At 45.8% G+C, this 23,264-nt stretch overlaps 1 protein-coding gene across 1 annotated transcript in view; it reads left to right on the plus strand.

Annotated features, from left to right (window-relative positions):
- Positions 1-22,214, plus strand: part of OTOP1 (otopetrin 1) — a 51,835-nt gene extending 29,621 nt beyond the window's left edge. Inside the window, exons 6-8 of the mRNA XM_069976439.1 lie at positions 12,033-12,163; positions 13,471-14,399; positions 21,794-22,214. Coding sequence (XP_069832540.1) covers positions 12,033-12,163; positions 13,471-14,399; positions 21,794-21,964 — 1,231 coding nt within the window. The 3' untranslated portion in view covers positions 21,965-22,214. The remainder of the gene's footprint in view (positions 1-12,032; positions 12,164-13,470; positions 14,400-21,793) is intronic.
- The last annotated feature ends 1,050 nt before the right edge of the window (positions 22,215-23,264 follow it).

The following is a 23,264-nucleotide window of genomic DNA, read 5'->3' on the forward strand; positions in this document are numbered from 1 at the left end:
TCTGGAGTGGAGTATTGACCCACCCGGACTATTGGTACTGCCACCCACAGAAAGGGAAGATGACCCAAGGGGGCTGTGAGCACTGTGTAGGTGTTTAGTGAAGAACCACAGAGTCCTGTTAGAGTAAATAAAATCTGTTTACTTGATGTAGAAAGCATTTAATACAGCTTTGCCTTAATATAGTACTGTTAGACTTGAAGAAGCGGATCTATACTGAGAGATATAGCCATGCTGGCTGAGTTGCGTGCTGAGAAGTAGAAAGCTCAGAGGAGTAGAGAGGAGGATGTTGAGAGAGTCCCAACCCAAGTTGTACTGTGCTCTGCCGGAACTTTGAGAGGTAGAATACTTGAAAGAAGAGAGAATACTTGTGCCCGTGTTTTGACTATTCGGTCTTTGCACCACCTATTGCCCACCAGTGTTGGGTGACCCGTCCTAGAGGGTGACACAAGCCCTAGACCCTGTTACCTGGGATGAGAGGTATGCTGAGGGTTCCCTGCTTACACCCATGCTGCGAGACAGAGTGCTTAGGATTCTAGCAACTTTGCTCTATCCGGATCAGTTCCTTTACTCTTTATGGATACTGTCCTGCACTGTGTTCCTTCTGGTTCTCGGCATGGGTTGAGTTGATCCCTGACTTGTCCTCTCTAGTAGCGACTTAACACTGCATAGTGTTTAGAGGTGTTGCTTGAGGGAAACTGTGTCTAGGCCCAGCTTGTGCAGCTGCTTTGCTCAACGTCTAGACCACATCTAACTAGACTGGGGGAGCCGGGGCCCAACTTGACTTCTGTAGGGTGCGTCCTACCTTGCGTCCTTCCTCTACAGAATCCAGAGTAAGAAGACCCTACACTTCCTCTACCCATGTGACTTCCTTTCTACAGCGCATGTAAGGCGAGTGGGTGAGGAGTGCGTGTGAGAGAAGTAAAGAAAGAGGTGATAGGAGAGAAGAAAGAACTGTCATTGGTGTATAGATCCAGGTGATACATAAGAAAACAATAGCCCTTTAGCTTCCACAGCTGTGCAATATCTGAATACAGTTAAACATAACAATGGCACCTAGGGGTAAAACTCTGGTACTACTACATTACATAGCTAAGTACAGACTTTTGTGAAGGGTGTAACCAATAGCAAGACCCGTGGTTGGACACCATCCATGAATAGCAATTATTGACAGTGGAATTTGAGAGAAATCATAGTTATATCTACAGCCAGGAATAGGGCTCTGAGTCATTGGGGCCATCGCTGGTGGCCGATCTCTCCCTGTTGTCATATAAGGAGATCTGTCAGTCAAGGATAGAGACAGCCCTGATACCTGTTAATAAATATGGCACAATGCGTCTGATACTTCTGGAAAACATACAGTCAATGTTGATTTTGGGCTTCAGGCATTGACTTTTCTCTGAAGTCTTAACAAAGAAAAAATATCACATGTAAAGTCACCAGTCAACACCCCACTAGCAATAGGGAAGTTGTACAAAGTATTTCTTTCACCACTACCACTTGTTTGATGAATACCATGTTTGACGTATCACGTCATTTATACTGCACGTGGCACAAACAGGTGTAGACAGCTCACCGTGTGCTGAGGGTGCACTGCGACAAATGCCGGCAATGGGGAGTAGACAAACAATAATAGGAGGTAATTCACACATAGGAAAAAAATCTATGCATTTTAGGTCATATGGTATTTGTACACCAAGGTGAATGCCATAATAGCAAACCCCAAATAGCAGTTGTAAAATGTTCTTCAGTGCATTAAAGTGCATTAACTGTAGCCCAGAAAATGATGCCAATAAAAATACTACTTGCCTGGCTCAGAAAAATTATGTCACGTTCAAAATATGGAGATAAAAACAACACAAGACAAAAAAAGCAAAAAAAAAATTAGGTTATGTCCTTAAAGAGGTAACCCCATGTGAACATGTTAACCTTGAGCCACAGGATAGGGAAAGACATCTTGATTGGTAAGGTTCTGGCTGCCGGGACCTCCACTGATCTGAAGAACGGGGACACAATTTGTCCCTTGAATGATAAAAGGGCACTACGCCTGTGTGGTCAACCCTCCATTCACTCTTTGTGTGGATGCCATAGGATCTAGAGCTCAGAAACGGCCCCATAGAAAACAAATGTTTTTGTTGATCCCAGAAGACATTACTCGTCACACAAGGCAAAGGCGAGATAGTGACTGTGTTGAAAGTCACCTTTATCAGGGTGGTTACTCCAAGTGGCAGGCAAAAAAGGTGAGAAAATCTTAGGCTACACAGTTGTCTTCCCCTGCCCCTATTCTCTCTTCTCCATTCTCCCCATGTTACAGAAACATGTCAGAAGTTTTGATCTGGTTATCTGGGTGTTCAGACCCTCAACAATCATTAGACTAATGGTGCGTTTACACAACAACGGCCGTGATTAGTACGGAGCTTATGTTGTGGTAACATGGCCTAATGGTGCGTTAACACAGAGATTTATCTGACAGATTTTTAAAGCCAAAGCCTGGAACAGACTATAATCAGAGATCAGGTCATAAAGGAAAGACTAAGATGTTTCCTCTTTTCAAATCCATTCCTGGCTTTGGCTTAAAAAATCTGTCAGATAAATCTCTCTGTGTAAACGCACCATTAGGCCATGTTCACACAACATAAGTTCCGTACTAATCACTGCCGTTGTTGCAGCGGCCTTGATTGGTACGGAAACAGGCTCGGACTGGCCCCCAGGGGAACAGGGGAATCTCCCATTGGGCCCTAGCCCTTGGTGGGCCCCTGAGCAGGAGGTTGGCCTCCCTGTCTAGCAGTTCCAGGATGACATATCCAGCACATGCCTTTCACCCAGTCACTCATTGCCTCTATGAAGTAATCTGGGGTTTCATCATATTATATAGGGGAGTAACTAGGGTGTGACTAGGGAGTGAATATGGTGACACTCAGCAGCATGTAGCGTGCAGATTTAGCGCAGCCCCTCTCTTCTCCCTTGGGACCCTTCACCACCTCCTCCTCTCAGGCTGCCCCATCTGCTCTATATGCTGCTGCTGGTAGTTGGGACACGGGAGGAGAGGAGGGAGAGGGACTGCAGCCTGCACAGTGGAGCTGCAAATCTGACAGCATGTGAGCTGTATATGTGTGTGTGTGGACATGAAGTATGTATATTATATAAGTCTGTGTGTATGCATATATGTAATGTGCATTTGCTTAGATGTGCGTATAGTGCGCATACTATGTATACATATAGGTAATGTGCATTTCTTTCTCTGTGTATGAGGTGTGTATGTATTGTGCATATTTGTATGTAATATGTATGTACACGTTATGTGCATGCACCTATAACTCCCCCTCCCAAACCTAAACCAGCAGGTGTCAATTAAGCAGGGAGGGAGGAGAGGGGAGACTTTCTAGCTTTTTGCTATTAAGGAGCTTGGAGAAGCCTCTTTGTACCAGAGAATAAAAACATTTTATATACTATAGAAGCACAGACAAATATTTTTAAGGTACAATGTGTCTTCTTTACCTAACAGCAATTAACAGTGTCAGCAGATTCCTTTAAAGGGGTTATCCAGCGCAACAAAAACATAGACACTTTTCCCCCCTCTCTTGTCTTCAGATTGGGTGGGGTTTCAAACTCAGTTCCATTGAAGTAAATGGAGCTTAATTGCAAACTGCACCTGAACTGGAGACAAGAGAGAGGGGAAAAGTGGCCATGTTTTTGTAGTGCTGGATAACCCCTTTAAAGGAAAAGTCTCCTGAAACTAACAAATGACAGGCAGGCAGGGGGGTGCGGGAAGATGATAAAGAAACTATACTCACCAGTCCCCGTGCCCCTGCACCGCTCTCTTGCACATCCGCTGGAAGTCATTCTCAATCATTTCCGCCCGGGTTCCGTGTATGTCACGGCCCTAGCTCCTTTAGCTGCAATGTCACATATTTGGCTGATGGATTGCCTGCTTAGTGATTGGGCGATCCATATGGGTGAGGATGTGATGTTGCAGCTGGAGTAGTTGCAGGAGGTCGGTGGCTTTAATTATCAGAATATTAAGTCAAAACTACTGGGGCACAGGGATAGGTAAGTATACTTTCTTTATTATGTTCCTGCACCCCCCTGACGACCTGAGATCTGTTATTTTCATGGGACATTTCCTTTCAAGCAACTTAAAGGGGTACTCTGGGCTTTTTGTATTTTCCCTGTATGGCTGGGGAGGGGGTGGATATAGAGGCCGCCGGTTACTTACCTCCCCGGTTCCAGCTCCGGGTCCTGGATGGCGCCGTGCCGTTCTCTCGTCCTGCAGCAGCTTTCTGGTCTGAGCTGTGGCTTGAGACGTGGCATCTCAAGGCCGCTCAGCGATTCAGCGCCAGAGGAGGGACTCCGCTATGACCACTGATTGGCTGAGCTGCCTTGAGACGTGGCACTTTATGCTGTTTGCATAGAGTGACTGACAAGTTACTAGCGGTGAGTTAGAATGGTACCCCAGTCTGACACTGGCTCGGCCTGTGCTCCCCCTAAAATCGCCCTAAAAAATTATTTAAAATCAACTGGTGCCAGAAAATTATATAGATTTGTAATTTATTTCTATTTAAAACCCTCAAGCCGTCCAGTACTTATGAGCTGCTGCATGTCCTGCAGGCAGTGGTGTATTCTTTCCAGTCTGACACAGTGCTCTATGCTGCCACCTCTGTCCATGTCAGGAACTTGCTCTGGAAAGTTAAGAGGTGGCAGCAGAGATCACTGTGTCAGACTGTAAAAAAAAAAAACACTGCCTGCAGGACATACAGCAGCTGATAAGTATAGACTAGAGATTTTTTTTTTTATAGAAGTAAATTACAAATTATTGAAACATTATTTTTGCTGAAGTACCCCTTTAATACTATTAACTACTACTATACTTTAAAACAATTTTACTGTTAAACAACCCCTTTTGTACAGTCAGTGCAGTTTCTCCAGTGATCAACTAATCGGGTGATCACCAATATCCTATTACAGCCTGGGAAATGTAGTGTTACATGCCCCCCATACTGCTTGTCTATACTCTGGAGGATTTCCAGGGAGGGATCCCCTCCTTCCCTATTCATCTCAACAGCTTTATTTATAATACTCTTTGGCAGCCATTTAAACATCTAATTACATCAGATTGTCAACAGTCTCCTTTATGTTAACAAATATGCTGTAATATGCTGTACTGGTAGATTCTAAACTAAGTGACCGGAAATGCTGGGAATTGTAGTGTATAGAAATGTCTGTGAACCACAAGTGTCCCTCCAAAAAGTTGGGAGTAGGGACGGTCCGAACCTGGTTCGGTTCGGGTTCGTACGAACCCGAACTCTTGGAAATGATTCCCGCTGTCTGGCCCCTCCGTGGAGAGGGTGGATACAGCGGGAGGACCGCCTGGAAAACTGGGATACAGCCATAGCCATAGGCTGTATCCCAGTTTTCCAGGTGGTCCTCCCGCTGTATCCACCCGCTGCACGGAGCGGGCAGACAGCGGGAATCTGATGCCGAGCGTTCGGCAGGTTCGGACCATCCCTAGTTGGGAGGTATGGAGAAGGGCTGACTGCAAAGCATTATGGGGAAGCTTGATGTCATGTGTTTTCAGTCATCACTATCATAAGCTTTACAGCAATGGAGCAGCTTTACCAACCTGACAGAGACAAAACACAGTCTGATTTGCCTATAGCAACCAATCGCAGCTCACCTTTCATATCGTAACAAGCTCTTATAAAATTAAAGCTGAGATTTGATTGGTTGCTATGGGCATGTTAGACTGTCTAAGATGCACATGGCAACCAATCACAGATCAGCTTTTATTTTACCAGAGTAATTTGAGAAACGAAAGCTGAGCTGTGATTGGTTGCTATGGGCCACATCACACCATATTATTTAGTGTTCTTAGTGTGGCCTAACCATAAGCTGTTTGCTTGGTAACAAGTGTGTTCAGTGACCTCTGCAGTAAAGCTCATCACCAGTCATTAATGGGTTAAGGCTTCAGAGGTGTTTACCTGCAGTAACCATGGCAACCGTGCACTGTGATGACAAGCGCTTATGTCATAAAGGAGGTTTCATAAAGCAATGCACCGCGCCCTGATCAGTGCCATCTTGGATGTGCCAGAGGACCTTGAGCTTGTCTACTGTACTGCCCCCTACCCTTGATGTAATTTGGAGGTTCTAGCAGGGGAAAAGGGGTGGTCTGCTTTAGACTACCCCTTCATCGAGTGGACCTGGATCTGTGAGGGAGAAGATCTACAGCCGCCTAGCTATCAATAAGGTGACATTGCAGCCAGATTTCTCTCCCATCCAGTTTATTATATTTATAGTATGGTATAACCCTCTAAGCCCAGGGGAGGGGCAACTCTCCAGCCATGGCTCCCTCAAGGTTTCCCCCACAGGGGGTTTTTCCTCGCCTGAGTGCTGGAGGGTGACTCTTTGTGAGTCGGGGGTCTGCCATTTTCAGTGTCATGTAATTTTAAATAAAATTGGGCCCCTTTGACACCTGATTTCAACGTGTTGTGTATTTATTTTGCGTTCTTTGGTGTAACTTATTATGCTTGGGAGTTGGGGATCCATCACGTATTGCAGAGTCATAAAGCTGGATATCTTCCTGCTACAAAGATCTATCACCTGCACAATGAGAGCAAGTAGGATGGAGCGGTGGCTGGTAGAACTCAAGCTGATTGGTAGGGGTACGAGTGGTCATGAGAATGTGGGAACATGTCCCCCTCAAATAAACAGTGGGGATGGTGCTCCAATAATTCTCTATGGGTCTTGTTATCCCTTATCCTGTGAATAACTTTGGGAGAGGGGTATGTTCTCATGTACTATATGGCAGGACTCAGACTAGGCATTTTTCAGAAGATGAAAGTGGAACCAGCCAAAAATATCAATTAAAAACGTACGTATGCCGCTGAATGGGATTAGGACACAAACATGCGCGGCATAAAAATGTATTTAATAAAAAACAATTGCAAGCGCTAAGGCCTTTTAAACATGAGTAGTAAAAAAACGAAAGCACAAAAATTGGCTCAGTGCTTAAGGGGTTAAGAAAGCGCTAGGAGGCCATGGGGTCGGGTAAGTATACATCCGTTATTATGTTCCCAAACACCCCTGCCTGCCTGAGATTTGTTACTTTCATGGGACTTCTCCTGTTTGCAAAGTGACTGACAAGTTACTAGCAGTGAGCTAGCATTGATGGTCATATACACAATGCTGTGCAAACTCGCTATAGTAAAGTCAAAGTTTGGCGCTGGTTATATCTGGTATATGAAGCGTGGGCACCTAGAATTGAATTCCCTGGTGGGCCCAAGGTACCCCAGTCCGACGCTGTACGGAAATTACGTTGTGCTGCAGGCCGAGGGAATTCCGGTCGGAGTGTATACACTTGAAATACACTCTGGCCAGGATCCATAGCGACATGTCAGTTAAATGAATATCGGCCACAGGAAACCCTTTCAGTTCACACTATGGAGCATGCATGGATGCGTCCGCATCAGAGCTCTGCGGCGCTAAAGATTATCCGGACGGTACTGCAGTACAGGCTGGAACGATTTTTTCTGTTAGATAAATCTCTCTGTGTAAACGCACCATTAGGCCATGTTCACACAACATAAGTTCCGTACTAATCATGTCCGTTGTTGCAGCGGCCGTGATTGGTACGGAAATTATGTTGTGCTGCAGGCCGAGGGAATTCCGGTCGGAGTGTATACACATGGAATACACTCTGGCCAGGATCCGTAGCGACATGTCAGTTAAATGAATATCGGCCATAGAAAACCCTTTCAGTGCACACTATGGAGCGTGCACGGATGCGCCCGCATCAGAGCTCTGTGGCACTAAAGATTATCCGTCCGGTCCTGCAGTACAGGCCGGGACGATCTTTTCTGAGAACGGCAGCTCTGGGACCCGTGACTAAGTGTGAGTAAAAGGCATAGTTGTGCACTTCTTTTGGCTCATTCAAACGACTGCTTGGGGTCTTACCACCCAAACCCCGACTGGACAAAGCCTATCACGTGTCTGGGTAAACTGTCAAAAGTTTTGAAAAATGACAGAGACAGTAATGAGCTTGTGTTCTCTGTAATTATTTTGACTATTTGACCGGGGAGTGGCCTGGAGACATAGGTCCTCTGTTCACCAAGTGTATTTCAACGATAACCAAAAAAGGCACATTATAAAAAAAAAAGTCTGGAATATTCTTGTATTCATGATTTCTTGGTTCTGTTTGCGCCGTGTCCAGTGACATCACAACTTCTTTCAAAGTCTTAAAGGCATGGTGCTTATGTTGGATTTTCCTAACACAAATAAATGGTCATTTTCCAACATTTGTGTTTTACATCCTTCAATTTTTGCAACACTTCTCTGTTATAATGTGAGACGTCGCATTGCATGATGTTATTCTAGGTGTAGCACTCCTTGATGGTGCCACTACTGTTCTCTACTATGTCTTATCTACTACTAATATTCTTATCCAGCAGTTGCTGCAACCTAACATTTAGGCCTTATTATAGTGCTTGAAAAATCCCTATATTGTAATCCGTATTGTTCTTCTTCTTCCGTCTCTTCTTCATGCCATTCTTCTGCGATTAATACAGCCCGAACCGCTTAGTGCACAGACACTGTTCAAACTGTGTTTCGAAGCCCTCGGTGGTGACAGGTGTTCTATCTATTTTTGGTTTTGATCGGATTTGTCGTTTTTGAGAAATTTACGTTCAAAGACCCCTAATTTCCCATAGAAAATAATGGCCCATTGGAAATAATGGCCACACTGTAAACGCCAGCAGCCAATAGAAATTCTAAAGTCTTGTCAGTCAATGCCTCACAACATCCACACAGTCACATGTCCACTTTTGGCCAATAGAAAATGTAGAAGATGGAAGTTCCTTAAAGATTTTGTCTCACTGACATGAGTAAGATTGTCATGGTAACCGAGCAATTATCTTTACCATTATAAGTAGCAGAGTTCAGTAAGTAAAGTAGCAGAGCTGAGCCAGCCATGTAGTAGAGATGTATCCGCACTCCGTAGCAGAGCTGAGCCAGCTGTATAGCAGAGCCGATACCTGCAGGTGCCAAAGTCACTCCTAAAGAGACGGTGCCCAAGTCGCTCTTAAAGGGTCGGTGCCCAACTCGCCCTTAAAGGGACGGTGCCCAAGCCACCCTTAAAGGGTCGGTGCACAAGTCGATCTTAAAGGGTCGGTGCACAAGTCGATCTTAAAGGGGCGGTGCCCAAGTCGCTCTTAAAGGGACGGTGCCCAAATAGCTCTTAAAGGGACAGTGCCCAAGTCGCCCTTAAAGGGACGGTGCCCAAGTCGCTCTTAAAGGGACGCGCCCAAGTCGCTCTTAAAGGGACGGTGCCCAAGTCACCCTTAAAGGGTCGGTGCCCAAGTCGATCTTAAAGGGACGGTACCCAAGCCGCTCTCAAAGGGACGATGCCCAAGTCACTCTCAAAGGGACGGTGCTCAAGTTGTTCTTAAAGGGACGGTACCCAAGTCTCTCGTAAAGGGACGGGACCCAAGTCGCTTGTAAAGGGACGGTACCCAAGTCGCTCGTAAAGGGATAGTACCCAGGTCGCTCTTAAAGGGACGGTACCCAGGTCGCTCTTAAAGGGACGGTACCCAGGTCGCTCTTAAAGGGATGGTACCCAAGCCGCTCGTAAAGGGACAGTACCCAAGCCGCTCTTAGTGGGAAGGTACCCAAGTCGTTCGTAAAGGGACGGTAAGCAAGTCACTCGTAAAGGGACGGCACCCAAGTCGCTCTTAAAGGGACGGTACCCAAGTTGCTCTTAAAAAGGACGGTACCCAAGTGGCTCTTAAAGGGACTGTACTAAAGTCGCTCTTAAAGGGAGGGTATCAAGGGTTAAAGTTTCTCTTAAAGGGAAGTCACTGTTAAAGCTGTACTCTTTTCAAGCACTATGTATTTCCCTGGAAATGCAAATCTACTTTACATCTTTTGTCCGTAATTGCGGATCCACAATTAAGGACAAAGTACAGACCCATGAGTTTCTATGGCCCTATTCACTTGTCCATAATTTGAGGAATCCATGAGGTGACCATGATCTGTTCAGCAAAAAATACTGGCAAGCCATAGGGTAGACCTTAAAGCGAATGTACCACAGAGACAACAATTATATCTCCCAGCCAACACATGGGCAAAAAAACTAATAAAAAATAAAAAAATTGATTGACATTTTGAAAATATCTCCAAATTTCTCCACTAAACTTTAGTTTTTTCCCCACAAATTATCACAGAATAATTTAAATTTATCAGTAAAAGTATAATGCGTCACTATTGTTCATAAAAATGCGTTTTTACTTGCCTCGATCCCTCACTGTCACTTTTACAATGTGCTGAGTCCACTTTGTTGTGTGCTCCGATATACCTGGTGTACTCTCTCTCTTGAGGTTCTTGGTGTCCTTGGTGCTCTCTGTCTCGAGCATTAGGCAAACTTATTTACAGAGAGGACACTGGTTACAGCACAATGTTCAGTTGCGGCTTTGCCTCCCCTCCCAACTAACCTTACGCGCTGCGGAATCTGTTGGCGCTATACAAATAAAATATTATTAATTATTATTATTATTATTATGACATAGCAATGTAACTTTATGAAACATTTAAACAGGGATTTTCCCACAAAATTTTCCAGAGAAGGGGCCAGTTAATACTAATAAAATATAATAATAATATGAATCATTATTATTATTATTATTATTATTATTAATAAAATAAATTACCAAATCCCTGTAGCAAACCTCTCCTGCTCTGGACAGTGCCCTTTGAAGTTACTCCTTGTATAACCTGTAATCCTGACAAACCTGATAGATTTATGGGGTGTTAAATACTTTTGTTAAGCAGTGTATCTCAGAAAGATGTGGTATACAGAGATGAATCAGCTTCACATTAATTAAATGGTTTCTCTTCAGAGCAAAACTAAATCTGTGAGCCAAAGGAAATTGATAGTGATATGCTGTCACTTGGCAGCCCCCCTTATCATACCACAAAGGCAGGGTTGGACTGGGGTATCTGGGGCCCACCAGAGGAAAGGATCCTGGGGGCCCACCAATGAAGAACCAGTGAGAAATGACATGTCAGTCAAAGTTTGTGCAGGTTCTAAAGCTGGGGGCCCACCTGAGGATCCTCCGGTCCTCTGGTGGGCCTGTCCGACACTGCACAAAGGGGTCTAAGCCTTTTCATAGATGCAGTCACTACCCGTACTTTGGGCCGCCGTTTTTCCTGCGCTCTCCCTTTCTTCAGTGAATGCTGCGTCCCTGCTCTCCGGCACCCCCTCATGTGCACTTACCCTGCCATGATCCTTCTTGCTCTCCCCGGCGTGCACATCTCCACCTCCTAGGGTGCACGCGTGGTGGCTCTTAACTTAAAGGGGCAGTACACCCTTAATTGGTTAGTTGTATCAAGTACTCCCCCATCCTGACCCTTGTTGGAGCCTCTGCATTGCTGACTCTGATTCCTGTTCATGACTCATGATTCCTTTCTGTGGGTCCTGCCAGAGTTTCCTGCTGTGTTCCTGCCTGCTGTCCTGCCTCCGTGTCACCTGCTGCCCCTTGTCTGCCACCACTAGCAAGCCGCCTAGTGGATCCATGACTCCTGCCGTTAAAAGCCTCTTAGGTGTTTCTCTGCACAGTGCCTGGGTATCTGAGCCTGTGGCGGAGCTGCAGCATTTGTAGGGTGCCTGGATGGCAATATGTGTTCTCTTTCTATAGCTAGAATTCCCTATTAACTGATCCACAAGGGGGCTGCAGTTACTGAAATATATACTAAATCAAGAAAGAATAATTGTTGCAAAAGTAAAGGTTATGTCAAATATGTTTCTATTATTACATAGCAGCCGGTATAGATGGGCAAATATGCTTAAGATACAGCAGTAAATGATTTTGCCGCGGCGTGAGTCACTACTTCCCAATGCCAGTGCTAAATAGAACAAATTGAGTTTTCTAAATGAACCCACCGACCTTGACTTTTACTTGTTCCAGGATCTCTTCACTAAGGGAAGCATTTGATTGCCGACTTTATGTTTGTTGTCTAGTAAATATACAATGTGATCTGTGTTCTAGGTTTGGTTTGATCCATGCAGTGTTTACAAACCTCCTCCTATGGGCTAATGGTGTTTTAACAGAGTCCAAGCACCAGCTGAATGAACATAAGGAAAGGCTTATTACTCTTGGATTTTCAAACATAACAATGGGTAAGGAAATTGCTGCTATAAAAACTAGAAAATCTGAACTCATGAGTTGTTTAACATGTCTAAATAAACCTATTATTGTTTTTAAAACAGCTTCAAATGCCCCCAAACTGGGATCGATAGAACAGGCTATGTTTTAAATGCAGTTTATCTAGAGGGGTTTCTGGGTAAATTACTGATAAAACACTGGTTTATTCACTGAGTAACATTGGTAACATATATCTGCAGCTCAGCTTCTGTTCACAGTTAGTAGTCCTGGACTGGTCCAGTCAAAGCGCAGACCACAATCCTACTGAAAAGCTGTGGGATGATGGATGTGAACACTACTGAACACCAACACAGCTGCTCTTTCCCAAGCATATTGGTTTTGGCGAGTGGTATGTAAAGAGCTCTATTGGCCAATGCATTTAGGTCACGTTCAGCATTTTTTTTTCTTTACTCCTGGACCAGATAACTCACCAAGCTTGATTGCTAAACACTCAGATCCCAGTGTGAATATACCTGTAATCTTCCATCTTCCTAGCCTGTTGTTGAATAAGGGCCATATAAGAAGGCCAATGCACCAGGAAAGCAAGCGGTGATCTGCTAGATATGCACTTGCTTACAGAGCCTGTTACACAGCTTGATTACTATGCAGCAAGGGCTGCAGGGGCATCGTTAGTAATGTCTGTGCATCCCTTGCTTTTTATATAAAATAATAGGTTCGGCATACCTCTTCATGCTCCCTGGTGTCCTCCTGCCTGTTTTTCGCTAACTGGAGCCCCCTCTGAAGCTTATAAAGTGACAGGCCACTCAGCCAATAACTAGCTTAGATGGGACAGCACCACGGCCAGTGATTGGCTGAGCAGCCTGTCACTTCAGAGACGTGTGTAGAATCTTCAGCGGCGGCTCCTATCAGTGGGGAATAGGCAGGAGGACACTAGGGAGCTTAGGGATATAAGCATACATCTTTATTATTTTCTATATACAATAATCCGCCACCGATGGCACACCTCCTTTTACACTAAGCAATGAATGGTCAGCGACCAATGATTTGTTTTTAACATGCTGAAAGACAACGATCAGCCAATGATTGTCTCCTCGGCTGATCGTTGTATTTATAACATGGGGCAAAATCTGCCTAAATCAGCCCTGTGTAATAGGATCCAAAGTGTTTAGCCAGTGATTTACAGTGTTTTTCCAAACTTTACCTTGTAATAATTCAAGGTATTTTATTGTAGCATGTTATCTCTTAAAGGGATATTTCCATCTCAACTAGTAGATCTTATTTCCTTTAAACTTATTTCACAACATATTTTCTTTCTTTATAGATGATCATACTCCGGAATGTAACTGCACATCCAACGTATGTTCCATATTTTCACAAGGTATTTACTATCTGTATCCATTCACTATTGAGTACCATATATTGGCCTCTACGATGCTGTATGTGTTATGGAAGAACATTGGGCGCACTGTAAAGCATCACCAGCAGCAGAAGATCCACTTCAAATTCCACGGTATAACAGCCGGCACAACTATGGGTTTAATCGTTCTTACGACCACTATTGCCGTCTTGGTCGTGTATCTCATCCAGATTGGACGTTCGAAGAGCAAAAGTGAGCTGGCTCTCATCATGTTCTACGTGTTTGCCATCACAGTATTGACCCTCATGTGTACGGCAGGAATTATTGGTCTTTTCATATACAGATTGGAAAATAAGTCGTTGGATGACAGTGAGAGCCCAGCCAAGAAATTGGACTCAGATCTTCTTGTTGGTTCTGCTTGTGGTTCTTGGCTCATCTCGTGGGGTTCCATCTTGGCCATTATATGTGCTGAGACCCACCCTGAATATGCATGGTACAACTTACCTTACTCCATCCTGGTTATTATTGAAAAATATATTCAGAATCTGTTTATTATCGAGTGTATACACCGTAAAGAGGAGGACCCAATGGATGGTCGAGGAATAGAAAGGATATATTCTTTGTCTAGCAGAAGCACCTTGTCACTTACCCCTTCATATGAGGTTTTTAATGAATCTGTGACTATCTGCAACAAGGAATTCCCTTACATGTCTAATTCAGAACTTTCTCTGGGAGAGGCCTCGGCAGAAGACAAGAAGAACCAAGAAAACAATAACTCTATCAGACTTTCACCATCCATTAAAGCTATGCAGGCAACCAGGTCGGCAAAACTCAACAAAAAAAGGAGAATACTCAAAAACATTGCTGCATTCCTCTTTCTTTGCAACATTTCAGTAAGTAGTACATTTCTTTTTTCTGCCCCTTACTTTCCAGCTTTGCTGTGTAGACTGGAACATGGTTAGCAAAGTCATGTTGCTGTTATTACAGGGCAGGAGATTAAGAAAAAACAACAACATTATGCAGGACAGTTATCATACTGCAGAACAGTGGCGTAGCCACCGTGGTCGCGGGGGTCGCCGCCGCGACCGGGCCCGCCACAAGGGGGGCCCGCGGAGCCCCCCGATCAATCACTCTTGTGACCGCAAGCATTGTTTTGCTTGCGGTCACAAGAGTCGGGCTCCGTCTTCCCCCGGCTGCTGCGCGGCTGCCGGGGGTGTCGCGTCTTACCCCCGGCAGCGCGCGCATCCCAGAACTCCCTGCGCGCCTTGGGCCCTGACTTCCGGTTCCGGCGCGCAGGGAGTTCTGGGATGCGCGCGCTGCCGGGGATAAGACGCGACACCCCCGGCAGCCGCGCAGCAGTCGGGGACAGACCAGGAGGAGTGAGAATCAACGTGGGAGCGCGATGTCAGGTGAGTTAAGTTTTGTTTTTTTTATCAGCCTGTACGGGTGGGGGGAAAGGAGGGGGGCATCTATGAGGGTGGGGGGAAAGGAGGGGGGCATCTATGAGGGTGGGGGGAAAGGAGGGGGGCATCTATGAGGGTGGGGGGAAAGGAGGGGGCCATCTATGAGGGTGGGGGGAAAGGAGGGGGCCATCTATGAGGGTGGGGGGAAAGGAGGGGGCCATCTATGAGGGTGGGGGGAAAGAGGGGGCCATCTATGAGGGTGGGGGGGAAAGAGGGGGCCATCTATGAGGGTGGGGGGAAGAGGGGGGCATCTATGAGGGTGGGGGGGGAAGGGGACCATCTATGAGGGTGGGGGGAAAGAGGGGGCCATCTATGAGGGTGGGGGGAAAGAGGGGGCCATCTATGAGGGTGGGGGGGAAGGAGGGGGGCATCTATGAGGGTGGGGGGAAAGAGGGGGCCATCTATGAGGGTGGGGGGGAAGGAGGGGGGCATCTATGAGGGTGGGGGGAAGAAGGGGGCCATTTATGAGGATGGGGGGAAAGAGGGGGGCCATCTATGAGGGTGGGGGGAAGGAGGGGGCCATCTATGAGGGTGGGGGGAAGGAGGGGCCATCTATGAGGGTGGGGGGAAAGAGGGGCCATCTATGAGGGTGGGGGGAAAGAGGGGCCATCTATGAGGGTGGGGGGAAAGAGGGGGGCATCTATGAGGGTGGGGGGGGGAAGGAGGGGGGCATCTATGAGGGTGGGGGGGGAAGGGGACCATCTATAAGGGAGGGAGGAAGGGGACCATCTATAAAGGGGGGGAAAGGGGACCATCTATAAGGGAGGGGGGGAAGGGGACCATCTATAAGGGAGGGAGAAGGGGACCATCTATAAAGGGGGGGAAAGGGGACCATCTATAAGGGAGGGGGGGAAGGGGACCATCTATAAGGGAGGGGGGGAAGGGGACCATCTATAAGGGAGGGGGGGGGGGAGGGGACCATCTATAAGGGAGGGGGGGAAGGGGACCATCTATAAGGGAGGGGGGGGGGAAGGGGACCATCTATAAGGGAGGGGGGGGGAAGGGGACCATCTATAAGGGAGGGGGGGGGGGGGAAGGGGACCATCTATAAGGGGGGGGGGAAGGGGACCATCTATAAGGGAGGGTGGGGGGGAGAGGGGGCCATCTATAAGGGAGGGTGGGGGGAGAGGGGACCATCCATAAGGGAGGGTGAGGAGAGAGGGGGCCATCTATAAGGGAGGGGGTAGAGGGGGCCATCTATAAGGGAGGGGGTAGAGGGGGCCATCTATAAGGGAGGGGGTAGAGGGGGCCATCTATAAGGGAGGGGGGCAACATAGGGGGAGAGGGAATACACAGAGGGGGGCATATATTATTAGGAGGTCACATAGAGTCAGGGCTACCCACTAAATGAGGGTGTAAAGGGGACAGTACAGATGTGCAGTGTGTAGAGAGATGGAGATGGTGTCAGAGTGTGGAGCCTAATATGTCTGTCTGGCAGATTCTGTGGATTCGTGGCTCGGAGAAGTTCTCATAACGGCCCAGGACGGATGGAGAAGATGATGAAAAGGAAAGAACTCCGATCAGAAAAGACGTCTCCTGTGAGTCACCTGATATAACTGCACAGTAATGTATATGGTGTATATAGTCTGTGTAGAGCTGGGACCACCTCTATATGACTGGATGAGGTGATTTAGTATACTGGATTTGGTCAGTAACAATATGGTGGTGATGGTAGTGGTTGTGGTGTGGCGGTAATGTTTCCTCCCTATATACTGGTATTACTGGTAATATTGGTCTCAGTATACAGGATTTGGTCGGTAACAGTATGGCGGTAATAGGTAATATCTGTCTTGGTGTGTGTGTGTATATATATATATATATATATATATATATATATATACATACAGTGGTACCTTGGTTTAAGAGTAACTTCGTTTAAGAGCGTTTTGGTTTAAGAGCTCACAGTTTTTCAAAATTGTGACTTGGTTTAAGAACATTGCTTTGGTTTAAGAACTTCCTGTATCGGGTGGGAGCGCGAGTGGAGAAGGGGCATGGCCTGCATAGCGGGGTCTACAGCACTGTACTCTAAACACCTTCCAAATCATAGCAGATCCCCTTCAGGCTGGGGCTTACATCAGGGGACAGGACTGTGGGGGGGGGGGGAATCTCTCCATAGCTGTAACCCCTCTCTCCCCGGACAGAGAGTGCTGCATGTATGTACCCACATCTGTCCTGCTCATTCCTTCCTGCTCCCTGCAGTCTCTGTCAGCCCTTGTGTTTCCCATCCTCTCCATTACTGTACAGTACAGAATAATAAATATATTTGGGGTGCGGAACCAATTGTCTGCATTTACATGATTTCTTATAGGAAAATTTGCTTTGGTTTAAGAGTGGATTTGGATTACAAGCACGGTCCTGGAACGAATTATGCTCATAATCCAAGGCACCACTGTGTGTGTATATATATATATATATATATATATATATATATATATATATACACAAACACACACAACAATAGCATCACTTGGTCGTGAAAGGAGGGGGGGGGGCCCAAGTTGGCCTCTCGCACCAGGGCCCAGGAGACATTAGCTACGCCCCTGCTGCAGAAGGTGTATATCTAGTCAGGATGGAAACACTACAGTGAGGAAAATAAGTATTTGATACACTCCTAATTTTGCAAGTTTTCCCACCTACAAAGAATGGGGAGGTCTGTAATTTTTATTGTAGGTATTCGTCAGCTGTGAGAGACAGAATCTTTTCAGGTGTGGAGACTGGCTAGGCCACTCCATGACCATGAACTGTTTCTTACAGAGCCACTCATTAGTTGTCCTGTGCGTTTTGGATCATTGTCATGCCGGAAGACCCAGCCACGACCCATCTTCAATGCTCTTGAAGAAGGAGGGAAGGAGGTTGTTGGCCAAATCTTGCAATTCATGGCCCCATCCATCCTCCCTTCAATACGGTGCAGTCATCCTTTCCCTTTTGCAGAAAAACAGCCTTAAAGTATGATGTTTTCACCCCCATGCTTCAATGTAGGGACTGTGTTCTTGGGTTTGTACTCATGCTTCTTCTTCCTCCAAACACAGCAAGTGGAGTTGATACCAAAAAGTTTTATTTTGGTCATATCTAACAACATAACCTTCCCTCGTACCTCCTTTGTATCATCCATATGGTCATTGGTAAACTTTACAGGGGCCTGGACACGTACTGGTGTGAGCAGGGGGACCTTGTGTGCCCTGCAGGATTTTAATCCATTACAGTGTAGTGTGTTACTAATCTTTGAGACTGTGGTCCCAGCTCTCTTCAGGTCAGTGACCAGGTCCTCCTGTGTAGCTCTGGGCTGATTCCCGACCTTTTTCACAATCATTCTTACTCCATGAGGCGAGATCTTACATGGAGCCCCAGACCGGGGAAGACTGACAGTCATTTTGTGTCTCTTTCCTTAATGGGGACAGGGACCGATTAGAGTGTTGCTTAGTATGTTGGTGCTATACAAAGGAATTATTATTATTACTGTGCTTAATAAATGTTTCAGTTGCTGTGTGTATTTGAAGCCAAAACTGTGACACATACACATTCTCTTATATATAATAGCAGCAACAGATACTTGTACGTTGAGAAATAGTATTATAGCATAGTATAGCCGCAAGACTGATAAGTGTAGACTTTATTTCTTTTGATTTCCACCAAAAGTATGTCAGGGAAACTGACTGGATGTAGTTACTAGTAGACTATTTAAAGGGCCACAGCAGGCACATCGCATAGGTCAACATACTGTACAATTTTGCTGGTATCTTGATATACACCAGTGACATAGAGCCCAAATATAATATGAATCCAACACTACACTTTAAAAAGCACCAGGGAGCACCATAACATATCCAATAAAGGGATTATCTGGCGTTGCACAACCTTTAATATATAGCTGCTGTCATATAGAAAACAATAAAGAGCCTATACTTACCTGTCCGTGCTGCCTAGGTGTCCTGTTGTCGTGTCTCCAACTGATTGCACTGATAAACTTTTACTGGCTGCGGCGCTGTCCTGTCAGTGATTGGCTGAGCAGGCTTTCACTCCAGAGACAAGTTTGTCTTGGAAGTGGAGGCGCTGCATTCAGCGGGGGACACTGATGCGCAAAACTTAATTTGCATATGTGTCTAAGATTGAATTACACGAAAATGGTGGAACTTACAAGTGTCTGGAGACCAGCACCAGTAAGGGGGGGGGGGGGGGGGGGGGGGGGTAAGCAGCAGCCGGGAACTATCAACATGTTCGTATGTATGAACCTGCTGATAGTTTCCCCTTAAAGGGGTATTCCAGGATATTTTGACATTTACTCTACAGATTAGTCTTGTAATATAATCAATTTGCCTCATTAGTTTCTATTACGAATTTTGTCTCTTTCTCGCAATTTTTACATGAGTCACGTGGTCCTGTGACGTCACCGAACCGGAAGAGTGCTGACTTGCCGACTCAGCCGGCCTCTAGTTAGTTATTCACTTAGCAGGCTTCAGAGCCTTACAAACGGCCCTCCCTGAGCACGGGACGTCACATGACGCCCGGTTCCAGAGCAAGCCTGTCAGTGTAATCACCTCAATCCCTCCCTGTGTAATGATTGCGGACCCCTCAGCCCCGGCCCCCCTCCCTGTGTAATGATTGCGCCCCCCTCTCTCTGTAAATCATTGCGGACCCCACGGCCGCGTCCCCCCCCCCCCCTCTGTAATGATTGCGGACCCCTCCCGGCCGCGTCCCCAACCCTGTGTAAACATTACGATATACAGATCACTCACCCCCTGGTGTAAGCCTGTTGCATCGCTGGACCCGATTTCGGCGCCTTTTTCAAGCAGCTATCCTCAGCTGACAGGCGCTCTGTGTGAGGCAGGAGAGATTCCTTTCCTGCTTCGTACAGAGCGCCTATAGATCGCCCGATACAACTCAGCTGACAGGTGCTCTGTACGAAGCAGGAAAGGAATCTCTCCTGCCTCACACAGAGCGCCTGTCAGCTGAGGATAGCTGCTTGAAAAAGGCGCCGAAATCGGGTCCAGCGATGCAACAGGCTTACACCAGGGGGTGAGTGATCTGTATATCGTAATGTTTACACAGAGATGGGGGACGCGGCCGGGAGGGGTCCGCAATCATTACAGAGAGGGGGGACGCGGCCGTGGGGTCCGCAATGATTTACAGAGAGAGGGGGGCGCAATCATTACACAGGGAGGGGGTCCGGGGCTGAGGGGTCCGCAATCATTACACAGGGAGGGGGGCCGGGAGGATTGAGGTGATTACACTGACAGGCTTGCTCTGGAACCGGGCGTCATGTGACGTCCCGTGCTCAGGGAGGGCCGTTTGTAAGGCTCTGAAGCCTGCTAAGTGAATAACTAACTAGAGGCCGGCTGAGTCGGCAAGTCAGCACTCTTCCGGTTCGGTGACGTCACAGGACCATGTGACTCATGTAAAAATTGCGAGAAAGAGACAAAATTCGTAATAGAAACTAATGAGGCAAATTGATTATATTACAAGACTAATCTGTAGAGTAAATGTCAAAATATCCTGGAATACCCCTTTAAGTAACAGCAATGTCCGGACACATGAAAATGTCATTTAAAAAAAAAAAAAGATTTTAACTACCAATCTAAGATACAAATGTAATATTTAATTGTGGGAAAACTGCAACACCAATATGATAAAGAACAAAAAGTTACTTTGCAACTGCCAAGTGGATCTCTATAAGCTGGCCATATTAGAGGTATCATGGGCTTTATGGATAAAATAATTATTTTGCTAACTGAACTTTATCTTCAGGCTCTTAGGCTATGTTCACAACGTAAGGTTCATATTAATCACAGCCGTTGTTGCCAATTTGAAAAAACAGCCGTGCTTAATATGAACCTTACATTGTGCTGCCCTCTATGGAATCCCGGCGGGAGTGTATACACATAGTATATATTCTGGCCGGGATCGCTAGCGGCGTTGCGAGAAACTGACATGTCATTGAATAGCGGCCATAGAAAACCCTGTCAGTGCACACAATGGAGGGTGCGGCTCCGACCGCATGCTCCATTGTAAGCAGTGGGGAATTCGGATGCTGGTGCGCAGGGATACACCTGCATCCGAATTCAGTGGCGCTAAAGATGCCGGGATGATCTTTTCTGACATCGGCCGTTCCCTCCTGAATGGCCGGTGTCCTACAAGGTTTAAACATAGCCTTAGGGTACGTTTACACTGAGTAAATTAGGCGTAATTCCGCCTATCTCAGGGTGCCATAGCCTGTCTATGGCAGTGCGTGCGCTCCTCTGCTGCCTCCGCTCAGAGAAGTGACATGTCTATCTATCTATCTATTTATCATCTATTTATTTATCTACTGTATCTAGTAAGGAAAAAAGCAAACAGGTTCATCACTCTTTTAGCTGAATAGCAGGTTGGTGCCAGCGGTATACACCATTGTGGACCCAAGCTGTAGATATCCACTCGTAGAAAGATAACCGCAGCACTCCAGTAGATTCGTGATCAAAAAATGTGCGTTTATTTCTCCCACAATACAATTGCAACATTTCCGTCCAACATTAGGACCCTTTGGCACAGCTTGAAAAGGTCCTAATGTTGAAATGAAACATTGGGATTGTATTTTGGGAGAAATAAATGCACGTTTGTTGAGCACAAATCTACTGGAGTCCTGCGGTTATCTTTCTACGAGTATCTATCTATCCATCTATCTATACTACAGAATATATAATGAACAATGATCCATAAGTCAATGTTACGAGATGTATGACTGCATTACAGGACCCCTGATGATGCTATGAATTGTAGAACCACATCGGGCATCATGTCCAGCTAATTATTTGACATGGTGTGTAATTTCTGAATTGTTTTTCATTTCACAGCTTTGGATTCCCCCAGCATTTGGCTGCCGTCCTCAGTATGATAACGGTCTAGAAGAAGTGGTGTTCGGTTTTGAACCCTGGATCACGGTCGTGAATCTTGCGATGCCTTTCTCCATCTTCTACCGTATGCATTCAGCTTCTTCATTATTTGAGGTTTACTGTAAGACATAGGCATGCAAAGAGAAATAAAACATGACCTAACTGAACACATACTATTAATGTGCTACACTATTGCAATGGGGTGTACCGATCCAGGACAATTTGGGAATGAGCATGAGGTCAACTATAACTTTCTTGGAAACATAAGCCAAGTGACAGTCTCATATTTTGCACAATATCTTCATCCAGTAGATAGCTATATAATGGTGTAGAAGGCAGTAAGAAATATTTCCACGTCATATGTGTAATGCACATATAGCATATAGAGGAGTTGTCTTTATTGAGCTCTTGTCATGTTAATGCTGCGTTCACACTACGTATATTTCAGTCAGTATATTTCAGTCAGTATTGCAACCAAAACCAGGAGTGGATTAAAAACACAGAAAGGATCTGTTCACACAATGATGAAATTGAGTGGATGGCCGCCATATAGCAGTAAATAACGGCCATTATTTCAATATAACAGCCGTTGTTCTAAAATAACAGCAAATTGCCATTAAATGACGGCCATCCATTCAATTTCAACATTGTGTGAACAGAGCCTTTCTGTGTTTTTAATCCACTCCTGGTTTTGGTTGCAATACGGACTGAAATATACTGACTGAAATATACATATACTGACTGAAATATATACGTAGTGTGAATGCAGCCTAAAGGTGTTGTCCAGGATTAGAAAACAGGTCTGCGCTATCCCAAAAACAATTCCTCTGTTGTCTTGGGTTCTGTCTAGTTCGCAGCTCGTCCTTATTCCTGAAATACCAAACACAGGCCATGGGCAAGAGTGGCACTGCTTGTGGAAAAACAGAAGACCCTTTTCTTTAATCCCTGGCAACCCCTTTGATGTATACGTAACATTCAAATTGTATTATACCAAGTACCACTGTAGGTACAAGCACATAATGTATTGGTAATAAAGTTGTATGCTATTTCTTTACTGTATGTTGTTCTTCCCCCTAGGGATAGATATATACCCATATATATATCCTTGGATTCCGGGAACGTGCTTGTAATTCAAACTCTTATATCAAAGCAAGTTTTCTAATAAGAAATAATGGAAACACAGACGATTCGTTCCACAACCCAAAAATCATTAGTATAAATATATACGATAGTCACCAGCAGGGTTGGAATGGTTAAATGATCAGGGTACTATCAGGCAAATGGCACAGATGAGAAGATGCAGAGCAAAGAGAAAGTCACTGTGTAGCAGTACAGTTTATCCCTTATGTATGTGTGCGATGCCCTGGCCCCTGGGGGCCACTTCCGCAGTGCTGGTGTTATGAGCGGGCAATGACCGGGGCAGCCGCAGGGG

Source organism: Dendropsophus ebraccatus, chromosome 7 (assembly GCF_027789765.1).
Source record: "Dendropsophus ebraccatus isolate aDenEbr1 chromosome 7, aDenEbr1.pat, whole genome shotgun sequence".
Taxonomy (NCBI): domain Eukaryota; kingdom Metazoa; phylum Chordata; class Amphibia; order Anura; family Hylidae; genus Dendropsophus; species Dendropsophus ebraccatus.